At 50.1% G+C, this 13,265-nt stretch overlaps 1 protein-coding gene across 1 annotated transcript in view; it reads left to right on the top strand.

The window, feature by feature from the left end:
• The window catches only part of LOC147097166 (prolow-density lipoprotein receptor-related protein 1-like), a 325,180-nt gene that overhangs the window by 32,262 nt on the left and 279,653 nt on the right, over positions 1 to 13,265 (top strand). The window contains 1 exon segment of the mRNA XM_085972535.1: positions 7,040 to 7,262. Within this exon segment, the coding sequence (XP_085828661.1) occupies positions 7,040 to 7,262 (223 nt within the window).

The following is a 13,265-nucleotide window of genomic DNA, read 5'->3' as shown; positions in this document are numbered from 1 at the left end:
GGTATTAAGGGATACGGGGCAAAGGCAGGTAGATGGAGTTGGGTCGCAGATAATCCATGATCTCATTGAAAGGGGGAAACAGGCTCGAGGGGGGCTGAATGGCCTCCTCCTGTTCCTAATGTAACAGGCTCGAGGGGGGCTGAATGGCCTCCTCCTGTTCCTAGTGTAACAGGCTCGAGGGGCTGAATGGCCTCCTCCTGTTCCTAATGTAACAGGCTCGAGGGGGCTGAACGGCCTCCTCGTGTTCCTAATGTAACAGGCTCGAGGGGCTGAATGGCCTCCTCCTGTTCCCAATGTAACAGGCTCGAGGGGGGCTGAATGGCCTCCTCCTGTTCCTAATGTAACAGGCTCGAGGGGGCTGTCTGGCCTCCTCCTGTTCCTGTGTAACAGGCTCAAGGGGGGCTGAACGGCCTCCTCGTGTTCCTAATGTAACAGGCTCGAGGGGGCTGAACGGCCTCCTGTTCCTAATGTAACAGGCTCGAGGGGGCTGAACGGCCACCTCCTGTTCCTAATGTAACAGGCTCGAGGGGGCTGAATGGCCTCCTCCTGTTCCTAATGTAACAGGCTCGAGGGGGGCTGAATGGCCTCCTCCTGTTCCTAATGTAACAGGCTCGAGGGGGGCTGAACGGCCTCCTCGTGTTCCTAATGTAACAGGCTCGAGGGGCTGAATGGCCTCCTCCTGTTCCTAATGTAACAGGCTCGAGGGGCTGAATGGCCTCCTCCTGTTCCTAATGTAACAGACTCGAGGGGGGCTGAACGGCCTGTTCCTGTGACGCTTTACCGGTTCTTTGAAAGTGCTACTGGAATCACTCCTCCTGCAGTCGGTATTGTCTGGTTCCATACTTTTATTTTGCATCCCTACTTCGCCCGTTTCTTCTTTTTCCACCCCCCCACTCCTTTTGTGCCACTGATACACACCTTCTGCGTCTCCGCCCCTGCCTCAGCTCAACCGCCGTTGAAACCCTCACATCCCTGCCCTTTGTTACTTCCAGACTCGGCTATTCCAACCCTCTCCTGGCCGGCCTCCCACATTCCACCCTCAGTAAACTTCAGCTCATCCAATACTCTGCTGCCCCCCGTGTCCTAACTCGCACCGAGTCCCGTTCGCCCATCACCCCCACTGCTCGCTGACCTACATTGGCTCCTGGTTAAACCATGCCTCGATTAAAAAAAAATCTCATCCTGTTTTCCAAATCCCTCGGTGGCCTTCTCGCCCCCTCCCTATTTCTGTAACCTCCACCAGCCCCCTACAACCCTCCCTATCTGGCTGGAGGAGGTTACAGAGATAGGCAGGGTTGTAGGGGGCTGGAGGAGGTTACAGAGATAGGCAGGGTTGTAGGGGGCTGGAGGAGGTTACAGCAATAGGGAGGGTTGTCGGGGGCTGGAGGAGGTTACAGAGATAGGGAGGGTTGTAGGGGGCTGGAGGAGGTTACAGAGATAGGGAGGGTTGTAGGGGCTGGAGGAGGTTACAGAGATAGGGAGGGTTGTAGGGGGCTGGAGGAGGTTACAGAGATAGGGAGGGTTGTAGGGGGCTGGAGGAGGTTACAGAGATAGGGAGGGTTGTAGGGGGCTGGAGGAGGTTACAGCAATAGGGAGGGTTGTAGGGGGCTGGAGGAGGTTACAGAGATAGGGAGGGTTGTAGGGGGCTGGAGGAGGTTACAGAGATAGGGAGGGTTGTAGGGGCTGGAGGAGGTTACAGAGATAGGGAGGGTTGTAGGGGGCTGGAGGAGGTTACAGAGATAGGGAGGGTTGTAGGGGGCTGGAGGAGGTTACAGAGATAGGGAGGGTTGTAGGGGGCTGGAGGAGGTTACAGAGATAGGGAGGGTTGTAGGGGCTGGAGGAGGTTACAGGGATAGGGAGGGTTGTAGGGGGCTGGAGGAGGTTACAGAGATAGGGAGGGTTGTAGGGGCTGGAGGTGGTTACAGAGATAGGGAGGGTTGTCGGGGGCTGGAGGAGGTTACAGAGATAGGGAGGGTTGTAGGGGGCTGGAGGAGGTTACAGAGATAGGGAGGGGTGTAGGGGGCTGGAGGAGGTTACAGAGAGGGTTGTAGGGGCTAGAGGAGGTTACAGTGATGGGGAGGGGTGTAGGGGGCTGGAGGAGGTTACAGAGATAGGGAGGGTTGTAGGGGCTGGAGGAGGTTACAGAGATAGGGAGGGTTGTAGGGGGCTGGAGGAGGTTACAGAGATAGGCAGGGTTGTAGGGGGCTGGAGGAGGTTACAGAGATAGGGAGGGTTGTAGGGGCTGGAGGAGGTTACAGAGATAGGGAGGGGTGTAGGGGGCTGGAGGAGGTTACAGAGATAGGGAGGGTTGTAGGGGGCTGGAGGAGGTTACAGAGATAGGGAGGGTTGTAGGGGCTGGAGGAGGTTACAGAGATAGGGAGGGGTGTAGGGGGCTGGAGGAGGTTACAGAGATAGGGAGGGTTGTAGGGGGCTGGAGGAGGTTACAGAGATAGGGAGGGTGCTCAGTAGTTTCCCGGCTATGACAGCATAGCCATTATCTTACTGGACCAGTGAAGCCTGGACTAATGAGTTCAGATCCCACCACGGCAGTTTACGAATCAGAATTCAGTTAATTGAATAAATATTTAATCTGGAAGGAAAAGCCGGTATCAGTAATCGTAGAATCATAGAAATCTATAGCACAGAAGGAGGCCATTCGGCCCATCATGTCCGTGCCGGCCGACAAAGAGCTCTCCAGCCTAATCCCACTTTCCAGCTCTCGGTCCGTGGCCCTGTAGGTTACGGCTCTTCAAGTGCATATCCAAGTACTTTTTAAATGTGATGAGGGTTTCTGCCTCTCCCACCATTTCAGGCAGTGAGTGCCAGACCCCCACTACCCTCTGGGTGAAAAAAGTTCTCCTCAACTCCCCTCTAATCCTTCTCCCAATTACTTTAAATCTGTGCCCCCTGGTTATTGACCTCTCTGCTAAAGCAAATAGGTTCTTCCTATCCACTCTGTCTCGGCCCGTCATAATTTTATACACCGCAGTGAAGTCTCCCCACAGCCTCCTCTGTTCCAAAGAAAACAACCCCAGCCTCTCCAATCTTTCCTCGTTGCTAAAATTCCCCAACGCAGGCAACATCCTGGTAAATCTCCTCTGCACCCCCTCTAATGCGATCACATCCTTCCTGTAATGTGGTGACCAGAACTGCACACAGCATTCCAGCTGTGGCGAACTGGTGTTTTATACAGTTCGAGCATAACCTCCCTGCTCTTGTATTCTATGCCTCGGCTATTAAAGGCAAGTATCCCGTGTGCCGCCTTAACCACCTTATCTACCTATCCTGCTACCTTCGGGGATCTGTGGACATGCACTCCAAGGTCCCTCTGATCCTCTGAACTTCCCAGTGTCCTACCATTTAATGTGTATCCCCTTGCCTTGTTAGCCCTCCCCAAATGCATTACCTCACACTTCTCCGGATTGGATTCCTTCTGCCACTGTTCTGCCCAGCTGACCAGTCGATTGGGCTTATACTCAATTCACAATTCACAATTCAAATCGCTTTATTGGCATGATAAGTTACATCTTATGTTGCCAAAGCATCAAAATACATTTATGGTTGAGCACATAAACGCAGTTCTATTCATACAGTGTATAAACAGGTATATCCCTGAGTGTATAAATATACATTCGCATTGTTTATATATATTCTTTTCTTAGTTTACTGGTTGTCCCTCTGTTCATGGCAAGCTGTAACATAGTGTGCCGCCAGTGTTACACAGCTTCTCTCCTCTCCCAGTAGGAATGGGAGTTTTTGGTTGTCATTCAGATTTCTGAATTCAGGGCATATTTGTGAGAATTTTTGGTAGAAATTCTCCCTGATGTCCTGATATTTTCCACAGGCTGTGAGGAAGTGCATCTCTGTCTCAACTACTCCCAGACTGCAGTGAGAGCATATCCTGTCTTCTCTTGGCAGCCTGGTCTGCCTGTGTCTGCCTTTTTCGATCGCTAGGCTATGTTCGCTAAGTCTGTACCTTGTCAAGGTTCTTCTCAGTTTGTTATCCTTTACCATGGTCAGGTAATCAGCTATGTTGTATTGTCTGTTTAGGGCCAAGTAGCAATTGAGTTTGCTTTCTCATCGAAACCTATAAAATTCTGTCAGGCCTGGACAGACTAGATGCTGGAAGGATGTTCCCGATGGTCGGGGAGTCCAGAACCAGGGGTCATAGTCTAAGGATAAGGGGTAAGCCATTTAGGACTGAAATGAGGAGGAATTTCTTCACCCAGAGAGTGGTGAACCTGTGGAATTCTCTGCCACAGAGGGCGGTGGAGGCCAGTTCATTAAATATATTCAAGAAAGAGTTGGATATATTTCTTAAGGCTAAAGGGATATGGGGAGAAGGCAGGGACAGGGTACTGAGTTTGGATGATCAGCCATGATCTCATTGAATGGCGGAGCAGGCTCGAGGGGCCGAATGGCCTGCTCCTATCTTCTATGTCTCTATGTCCACTGATATCTTCCTGCAGTCTACAGCTTTTTTCTTCATTATCAGCCACACGGCGCAATTTTTGTATCATCTGCAAACTTCTTAATCATACTTCCTGCATTCAAGTCCAAGTCATTGATATATATACCACAAAAAGCAATGAACCCAGTGCTGAGCCCTGCGGAACCTCACTGGTAACGGCCTTCCAGTCACAGACAAACGCCCTTCGGCCGTTGCCCTTGGTTCCCTGGTGAGCATGAAGCTTAGCGGATTGTCGTTTTAAAAAACCCAACTGAGTTTACCGAGTAGGCGAAGGAAACCTTTACCCGGTCTGGGCCTGAGAAGTGACTCCAGTCCGGCACCCAAGTGGTCGGCTCTGAACTGCCCTCTGAAACGGGACGAGTGAGCCACTTGGGTATATCCAACCGGCTAGAGCAGAAGTAACCACATGTTCTCAATGGCGATTAGGAGACGGGCAATAAATGCCGGCTTTGCCAGCGACGCCCACGTCCCGTGAATGAATAAAAAATGTTTTTTTAAAACTACTTTTTACTCCGGCCCGGATCTGAGAATTCCTATTTCTGAGTTGCTTTTCTGCCTTTGACTTTCCCTACCTGCCTCCTCCTCCGCGGAGTTCATGATGTACTGAGCCTGATGTCCTCCTTTTTTAAGGCTGTACCTGACAAGTAAGACCCAGGGTTGGGTTTAACTGTGTCCCAACACACACCCAGTCTCGCTCGCCCGTCAACCCTGCGATCGCTGATGTGCGTTGGCTCCCGGTCCGGCACCGCCGCGATTTAAAAAAATAAAACTCATCCTCATGTTCAAATCCCTCCATGGCCTCCTCGTTCCCCCCACCCCCATCTCTGTACCCTCCTCCAGCCTCTACAACGGTCATCTTGGATCCTGTTCAGAGAGATTAAGGTGTCCTCGTGCAAGAAACACAGAAAGCTAGCGCGCAGGTACAGCGAGCAATTAGGAAGGCGAATGGCATGTTGGCCTTTATTGCAAGGGGGTCGGAGTATAAGAGTGAGGAAGTCTTGCTCCAATTGTACAGGGCCTTGGTGAGACCACACCTGGAGTACTGCGCACAGTTTTGGTCTCCTTATCTAAGGAAGGATATACTTGCCTTGGAGGCGGTGCAATGAAGGTTCACTAGATTGATTCCTGGGATGAGGGGGATTCAAATCAAATCAAATCAAATCAACTTTTATTGTCATTGTTAGTGCACAAGTGCAGTACAACGAAATGTAGGCTTGCGGCTCCCGAGAGTGTACAATTTGGATTAGGACACTTAAACATTCAACATACATTTATACATTTGGCTTGCAGTATATTAGCATAAATATGACCATAATAACGTGCATTGGCAGATGTGCAGGCTTTAGTGTTTATTTGTGGAGTTCAGTAGGATGACAGCCCTGGGAAAGAAGCTGTTCCTAAATCTGGTCATACGGGTGCGAATGCATCTGTAGCGTCTTCCAGATGGTAGGAGGGCGAACAGACTGTGGCTGGGGTGGGTAGGGTCTTTGATGATGGACCGTGCCCTCCGTAGGCAGCGTTTCTGATATATATGCTCTATGGTCGGTAGCCGGGTGCCGGTAATGCGTTGGGCAGTTTTGACTACCCGCTGCAGGGCTTTCCGGTCATGGGAGCTACAGCTGCCATACCATACCGTGATACAGTTCGTCAGGATGCTCTCTATAGTGCAGCGGTAGAAGTTAGAGAGGATCAGGGGTGACAGATTACATCCCTTCAGCCTCCTCAAGAAATATAGGCGCTGCTGGGCCTTCTTCACCAGAGAGGAGGTGTTGAGGGACCAGGAGAGGTCTTCCGTGATGTGGACTCCGAGGAACTTAAAGCTGGCCACCCTTTCCACCTCCGCCCCATTGATGTGGATGGGGGTGTGACTTCCGCCTTTGGACTTCCTGAAGTCCACGATTATTTCCTATGATGAGAGATTGTGTAGAATGGGCCTGTCCCCTCTGGAGTTTAGAAGAATGAGAGGTGATCTCATTGAAACGTATAAGATTCTGAGGGGAATTGACAGGGTAGATGCTGAGAGGTTGTTTCCCCCCTGGCTGGAGTGTCTAGAACTAGGGGTCACAGTCTCAGGATAAGGGGTTGGCCATTCAGGACTGAGATGAGGAGGAATTTCTTCACTCAGAGGGCGGTGAATCTTTGGAATTCTCTGCCCCAGAGGGCTGTGGAGGCTCAGTCGTTGAGTATATTCAAGGCTGTGAGGTCGATAGATTTTGGATTCTAGGGGAATCGAGGGGTGTGGAGATCGGGCGGGAAAGTGGAGTTGAGGCGATGATCAGCCACGATTTTATTGAATGGCGGAGCAGGCTCGAGGGGCCGTAGGGCCTCGTTTTGTTCCTGTGTCTTATGTTCTTTATCTCATTGCTGATTGTAGAACCTTGCTGTGCAGAAATCTGCCCCCTCTGCTTGCATAACAACAATGCCGACACTCCAGCAAGCAACTCGTTGACTGCGATGCGCCCTGGGGCACCTCCCAAAAGTCGTTGGTGGGGGGGGGTGGAATTTGCGCAGAACTTCTTTCCGTTTGCGCTCCTGTAGTTACCCGCGCTCTTGTCTGATTGGTTGCAGGAAGGTGTTCTTCACTGACTACGGGCAGATCCCCAAAGTGGAGAGGTGCGACATGGACGGCCAGAACCGAACCAAGCTGGTGGACAGCAAGATCGTGTTCCCTCACGGGATCGCCCTGGACCTGGTGAACAAGCTGGTGTACTGGGCTGATGCCTACCTGGACTATATCGAGGTGGTGGATTACGAAGGGAAAAACCGTCACGCCATCATCCAAGGGCAGTTTGTACGTATTAAAGAGTGTGGTCTTCTATCATATGGTAACACCAAAAAACACGTTAAGTATCATAGAATCGTAGAAATTTACAGAGGTGTCGCCCCTGTAGAGGGGGAGGAGGGTGCTGGGGTTAATGTTGTGCAGGTGAGACTTAACCTCTAGTCTGCAGAGGAGTCCTGGTGTTTAAAAAGCCATCAAAGAACTTAAAGATTCCAGAGAGTTTTGTTATGTTCAAATTAAGCAGGAAGCTGTAAGTCTACTGTTGTTATACACCAACTCCTGGAACTGCATCCCTAACAGCACTGGTGAGCGTACCTTCACTGCATGGACTGCAGTGGTTCAAGAAGGCGGCTCACCACCACCGTCTCACGGGGTAACTAGGAATGGGCAATAAATGCTGCCCTTGCCCGCACCCCAAGAATAAATTGGGGGCGGGGTGGGGGGGGAAGAATGAAAACCTTTTTTTTTTCTTCCGGGTAATTTTATATCTTCTAATAAATCCCACTGTTCGTTGAGCCTGTACTATATAGTCTCGGCAAGCGTCGAAGAGGTCGGGCGTCCCGTGGCATTCAACGATCTTAGTGAAAAGTTTAATCGTTAGCCCTGTGCCGCATTGAACCTGTTCAGTCTGTCGCTTAAGTGTAGGATTGTGTGTTTCAAGTGGTGAGAGACGAACATACGAATTAGGAGCAGGAGTAGGCCACTCGGGCCCTCGAGCCTGCTCTGCCATTCAATAAGATCACAGCTGATCCGATTACTCCACATTCCCGCCCACTCCCGATAACCTTTCACCCCCTTGCTTACCAAGAATTTATCGACCTCTGCCGTAAAAATATTCAAAGACTCTGCTTCCACCGCCCTCTGAGGAAGAGAGTTCCAAAGACTCACGACCCTCAGAGAAAAAATTCCTCCTCATCTCTGTCTTAAATGGACGACCCCTTATTTTTAAACAGTGACCCCTAGTTCTAGATTCTCCCACAAGAGGAAACATCCTCTCCACATCCACCCTGTCCACACCCCTCAGGATCTTATATGCTTCAATCAAGTCACCTCTTACTCTTCTAAACTCCAGCGGATACAAGCCTAGCCTGTCCAGCCTTTCCTCATAAGACAAGCCGCCCATTCCAGGTATTAGTCTAGTAAACCTTCTCCGCACTGCCTCCAACGCATTTACATCCTTCCTTAAATAAGGAGACCAATACTGTACACAGTACTCCAGATGTGGTCTCACCAATGCCCTGTACAACTGAAGCATAACCTCCCTACTTTTGTATTCAATCCCCCTCGCAATAAACAATAACATTCTATTAGCTTTCCTAATTACTTGCTACACCTGCATACTAACCTTTTGCGTTTCATGCACTAGGACACCCAGATCCCTCTGCATCTCAGAGCTCTGCAATCTCTCGCCATTTAGATAATATGCTTATTTTTTATTCTTCCTGCCAAATGCATAGCCAAGTACTTTTTAAATGCGATGAGGGTTTCTGCCCCTCCCACCCTTTCGGGCAGTGAGTTCCAGACCCCCACCACCCTCTGGGTGAAACAAAGTTCTCCTCCACTCCCCTCTAATCCTCCCACCAATTACTTTAAATCTGTGCCCCCCTGGTTATTGACCTCTTTGCTTAAGTAAACAGGTCCTACCTATCCACTCAATCTTGGCCCCTTGTAATTTTACACACCGCAATTAAATCTCCCCCTCAGCCTCCTCTATTGCAAAGAGAACAACCCCAGCCTATCCAATCTTTCCTCGTAGCTAAAATTCTCCAGCCCAGGCAACATCCTGGTAAATCTCCTCCGCACCCCCTCCAGTGCGATCACATCCTTCCTGTAGTAGAAACATAGAAGATAGGAGCAGGAGTCGGCCATTCGGCCCCTCGAGCCTGTTCCGCCATTTAATGAGATCATGGCTGATCATCCAAATTCAGTACCCTGTCCCTGCTTTCTCCCCATATCCCTTGATCCCTTTAGCCTCAAGAAATATATCTAACTCCTTCTTGAATATATTTAATAATTTGGCCTCAACTGCCTTCTGTGGTAGAGAATTCCACAGGTTCGCCGCTCTCTGGGTGAAGAAATTCCTCCTCATCTCAGTCCTAAATGGCTTACCCCTTATCCTTAGACTGTGACCCCTGGTTCTGGACTCCCCCGCCATCAGGAACATCCTTCCTGCATCTAGTCTGTCTAGTCCTGTTAGAATTTTATAAGTTTCAATGAGATCCCCTCTCATTCTTCTAAACTCCAACGAATACAAGCCTAATCGACCCAATCTCTCCTCATACGTCATTCCTGCCATCCCAGGTATGTGTGGTGAATCTTCGCTGCACTCCCTCCATGGTAAGAACATCCTTCCTCAGATAAGGCGACCAAAACTGCACATGATACTCGAGGTGTGGTCTGTACAACTGCAGCAAGACACCCTTGCTCCTGTACTCGAATCCTGTGGTGACCAGAACTGTACGCGGTACTCTAGCTGCAGCCTAACTAGTGTTTTATACAGTTCAAGCACAACCTCCCTGTATGTCAATATCTAAGTCAGATATCCAGGCCAAAGCTTCCGGTGTAAGAGCGTGGCTGTCTTGTGGGCTGCCTGCGAATTTCCTCTGAGGGCAGTGCTCAATGATGTGCTCCAGGGTCGCATGATGTGGATGCTTTAATCTTTCATCTACGGAGAAGGTGCCAGCGTCTACAGCGACCGGTTCTGAGGCGGTTGAGTGTGGCTACTTCCTTACCCATCACAATATATATTCATGATCTAGACGAGGGAACTAGATGTAATATCTCCAAGTTTGCAGACGACACAAAGCTGGGTGGGCGCGTGTGCTGTGAGGAGGATGCCGAGAAACTCCAGTGTGATTTGGGCGATTGGGCAGATGCAGTATAACGTGGATAAATGCGAGGTTATCCACTTTTGGTGGCAAAAACAGGAAGGCAGATTATTATCTGAATGGCAATAGATTGGGAAAAGGGGAAGTGCAACAAGACCTGGGTGTGCTTGTGCACCAGTCGCTGAAGGTAAGCATGCAGGTGCAGCAGGCGGTTAAGAAGGCAAATGGTATGTTGGCCTTCGTAGCGAGAAGATTCGAGTACAGGAGCAAGGATGTCTTGCTGCAGTTGTACAGGGCCTTGGTGAGACCACACCTTGAGTATTGTGTGCAGTTTTGGTCACCTTATCTGAGGAAGGATGTTCTTGCCATGGAGGGAGTGCAGCGAAGATTCACCAGGCTGATACCTGGGATGGCAGGAATGACGTATGAGGAGAGATTGGGTCGATTGGGCTTGTATTCGCTGGAGTTTAGAAGAATGAGAGGGGATCTCATTGAAACTTATAAAATTCTAACAGGACTAGACAGACTAGATGTAGGAAGGATGTTCCCGATGGCGGGGGAGTCCAGAACCAGGGGTCACAGTCTAAGGATAAGGGGTAAGCCATTTAGGACAGAGATGAGGAGGAATTTCTTCACCCAGAGAGTGGTGAACCTGTGGAATTCTCTACCACAGAAGGCAGTTGAGGCCAATTCATTAAATATATTCAAGAAGGAATTGGATATATTTCTTAAGGCTAAAGGGATCAAGGGATATGGGGAGAAAGCAGAGACAGGGTACTGAGTTTGGATGATCAGCCATGATCTCATTGAATGGCGGAGCAGACTCGAGGGGCCGAATGGTCTACTCCTGCTCCTATCTTCTATGTTTCTATGTAAACTTATGATTGATCGGGGGGGAGGGGGGGGGGTTAACCAAAAAGCCATCTGTTTGTTTTTTGTCTCTACTTTTCTCGCTCGCCTTATCTGACCTAGCTTGAAGGCGTTGACTTATCTCGAGGTATGGTGCCCCGCCCCAAGGCGGTTGATGACCTTTCCTTTCGACTTGCCGAAGTTGCCCGTACTCGTGTGCGGACCTGAAAAACTGCGGCAAATGGATTTCAGTGCAGGCAAATGTGAGGTTTGGGCCTAAAAAAGCATAGAACAGGGTACAGGAACTTTTGTTTTATATCCGGCACGGACGGGACCGACGTGGCGCCGGTTCATCAAAAATTCCGGATAACCGAACGCTGTAGTAAAAGATACGGAGCTGAGAGCTCCGTATAAAGCAACAAACCCACAGCTTCAGAACAATGGCCACAAGTTGCAAGCGTCTCTGTAGCTTGGCAACAGCTGCAGCCACACCCTTGCACAGCAACACATGGAGGAAGGCAAGTAATAAAACTTACCTGAACCTACTCCTGAATTTTGCTGGTTAACCGACATTTCCGGTTATTTAGGTGCCGGTTAACCGAAAGTTTCCTGTACTTTCTAAATGGTGAAAAGCTAGAAACAGTGGAGGTCCAAAGAGACTTGGGGAGGGGGGGGGTCCATGTACATCGATCATTAAAATGTCATGAACAGGTTCAGAAAAAAAGGGGTCCATGTACATCGATCATTAAAATGTCATGAACAGGTTCAGAAAACAATCAAAAAGGCTTATAGATTGCTGGCCTTTCTATCTATCTAGAAAGACTTGCATTTATATAGCGCCTTTCATGACCACCGGACGCCCCAAAGCACTTTACAGAGGTACTTTCGCAGTGTAGTTACTGTTGTAATGTAACGTTGTACTAGAACATTAGTCTGGAGGACTACAAGACAAAGGGGTAGAAGTTATGCTGCAGCTGTACAAAACCCTGGTCAGACCACACCTGGAGCACTGGGAGCAGTTCTGGGCACCGCACCTTCGGAAGGATATATTGGCCTCGGAGGGAGTGCAGCGTAGGTTTACCAGAATGATACCCGGACTTCAGGGGTTAAGTTACGAGGAGAGATTACACAAACTAGGATTGTGTTCCCTGGAACTTAGAAGGTTAAGGGGTGATCTGATCGAAGTTTTCAAGATATTAAGGGGAACTGATGGGGTAGAGAGAGCGAAACTATCTCCGCTGGTCGGGGAGTCTCGGACTAGGGGACAGAGTCTAAAAATTAGAGCCAAACCTTTCAGGAGTGAAGTTAGGAAACACTTCGACACACAAAGGGTGGTAGAAGTTTGGAACTCTCCTCCGCAAACAGCAATTGATGCTGGGTGGTCAATTGTTAATTTTAAAGCTGAGATTGATTTTTGTTTTTTAACCAGAGGGCATTAAGAGATACGGGACAAAGGCGGGTATATGGAGTTAGGTCACAGATCAGCCATGATCTCATTGAAGGGTGGAACAGGCTTGAGGGGGGCCGAATGGCCTCCTCCTGTTCCTAATGTAACAGGCTCGAGGGGGCTGAATGGCCTCCTCCTGTTCCTAATGTAACAGGCTCGAGGGGGGGCTGAATGTCCTCCTACTGTTCCTAATGTAACAGGCTCAAGGGGGGCTGAATGGCCTCCTCCTGTTCCTAATGTAACAGGCTCGAGGGGGCTGAATGGCCTCCTCCTGTTCCTAATGTAACAGGCTCGAGGGGGGGCTGAATGTCCTCCTACTGTTCCTAATGTAACAGGCTCGAGGGGGCTGAATGGCCTCCCCCTGTTCCTAATGTAACAGGCTCGAGGGGCTGAATGGCCTCCTCCTGTTCCTAATGTAACAGGCTCGAGGGGGGCTGAATGGCCTCCTCCTGTTCCTAATGTAACAGGCTCGAGGGGGGCTGAATGGCCTCCTACTGTTCCTAATGTAACAGGCTCGAGGGGGCTGAATGGCCTCCCCCTGTTCCTAATGTAACAGGCTCGAGGGGGGCTGAATGGCCTCCTCCTGTTCCTAATGTAACAGGCTCAAGGGGACTGACTGGCCTCCTCCTGTTCCTAATGTAACAGGCTCGAGGGGGGGGCTGAATGGCCTCCTACTGTTCCTAATGTAACAGGCTCGAGGGGGCTGAATGGCCTCCCCCTGTTCCTAATGTAACAGGCTCGAGGGGGGCTGAATGGCCTCTTCATGTTCCTAATGTAACAGGCTCGAGGGGGCTGAATGGCCTCCTCCTGTTCCTAATGTAACAGGCTCAAGGGGGGCTGAATGGCCTCCTCCTGTTCCTAATGTAACAGGCTCGAGGGGGGCTGAAT

The sequence above is a fragment of the Somniosus microcephalus genome, chromosome 33, assembly GCF_052327205.1.
Source record: "Somniosus microcephalus isolate GS21.2 chromosome 33, FLI_Smic_1.0, whole genome shotgun sequence".
Taxonomy (NCBI): Eukaryota; Metazoa; Chordata; class Chondrichthyes; order Squaliformes; family Somniosidae; genus Somniosus; species Somniosus microcephalus.
The sequence above is the reverse complement of the archived record's forward strand: the minus strand, read 5'-3'. Positions and strand labels throughout refer to the sequence as shown.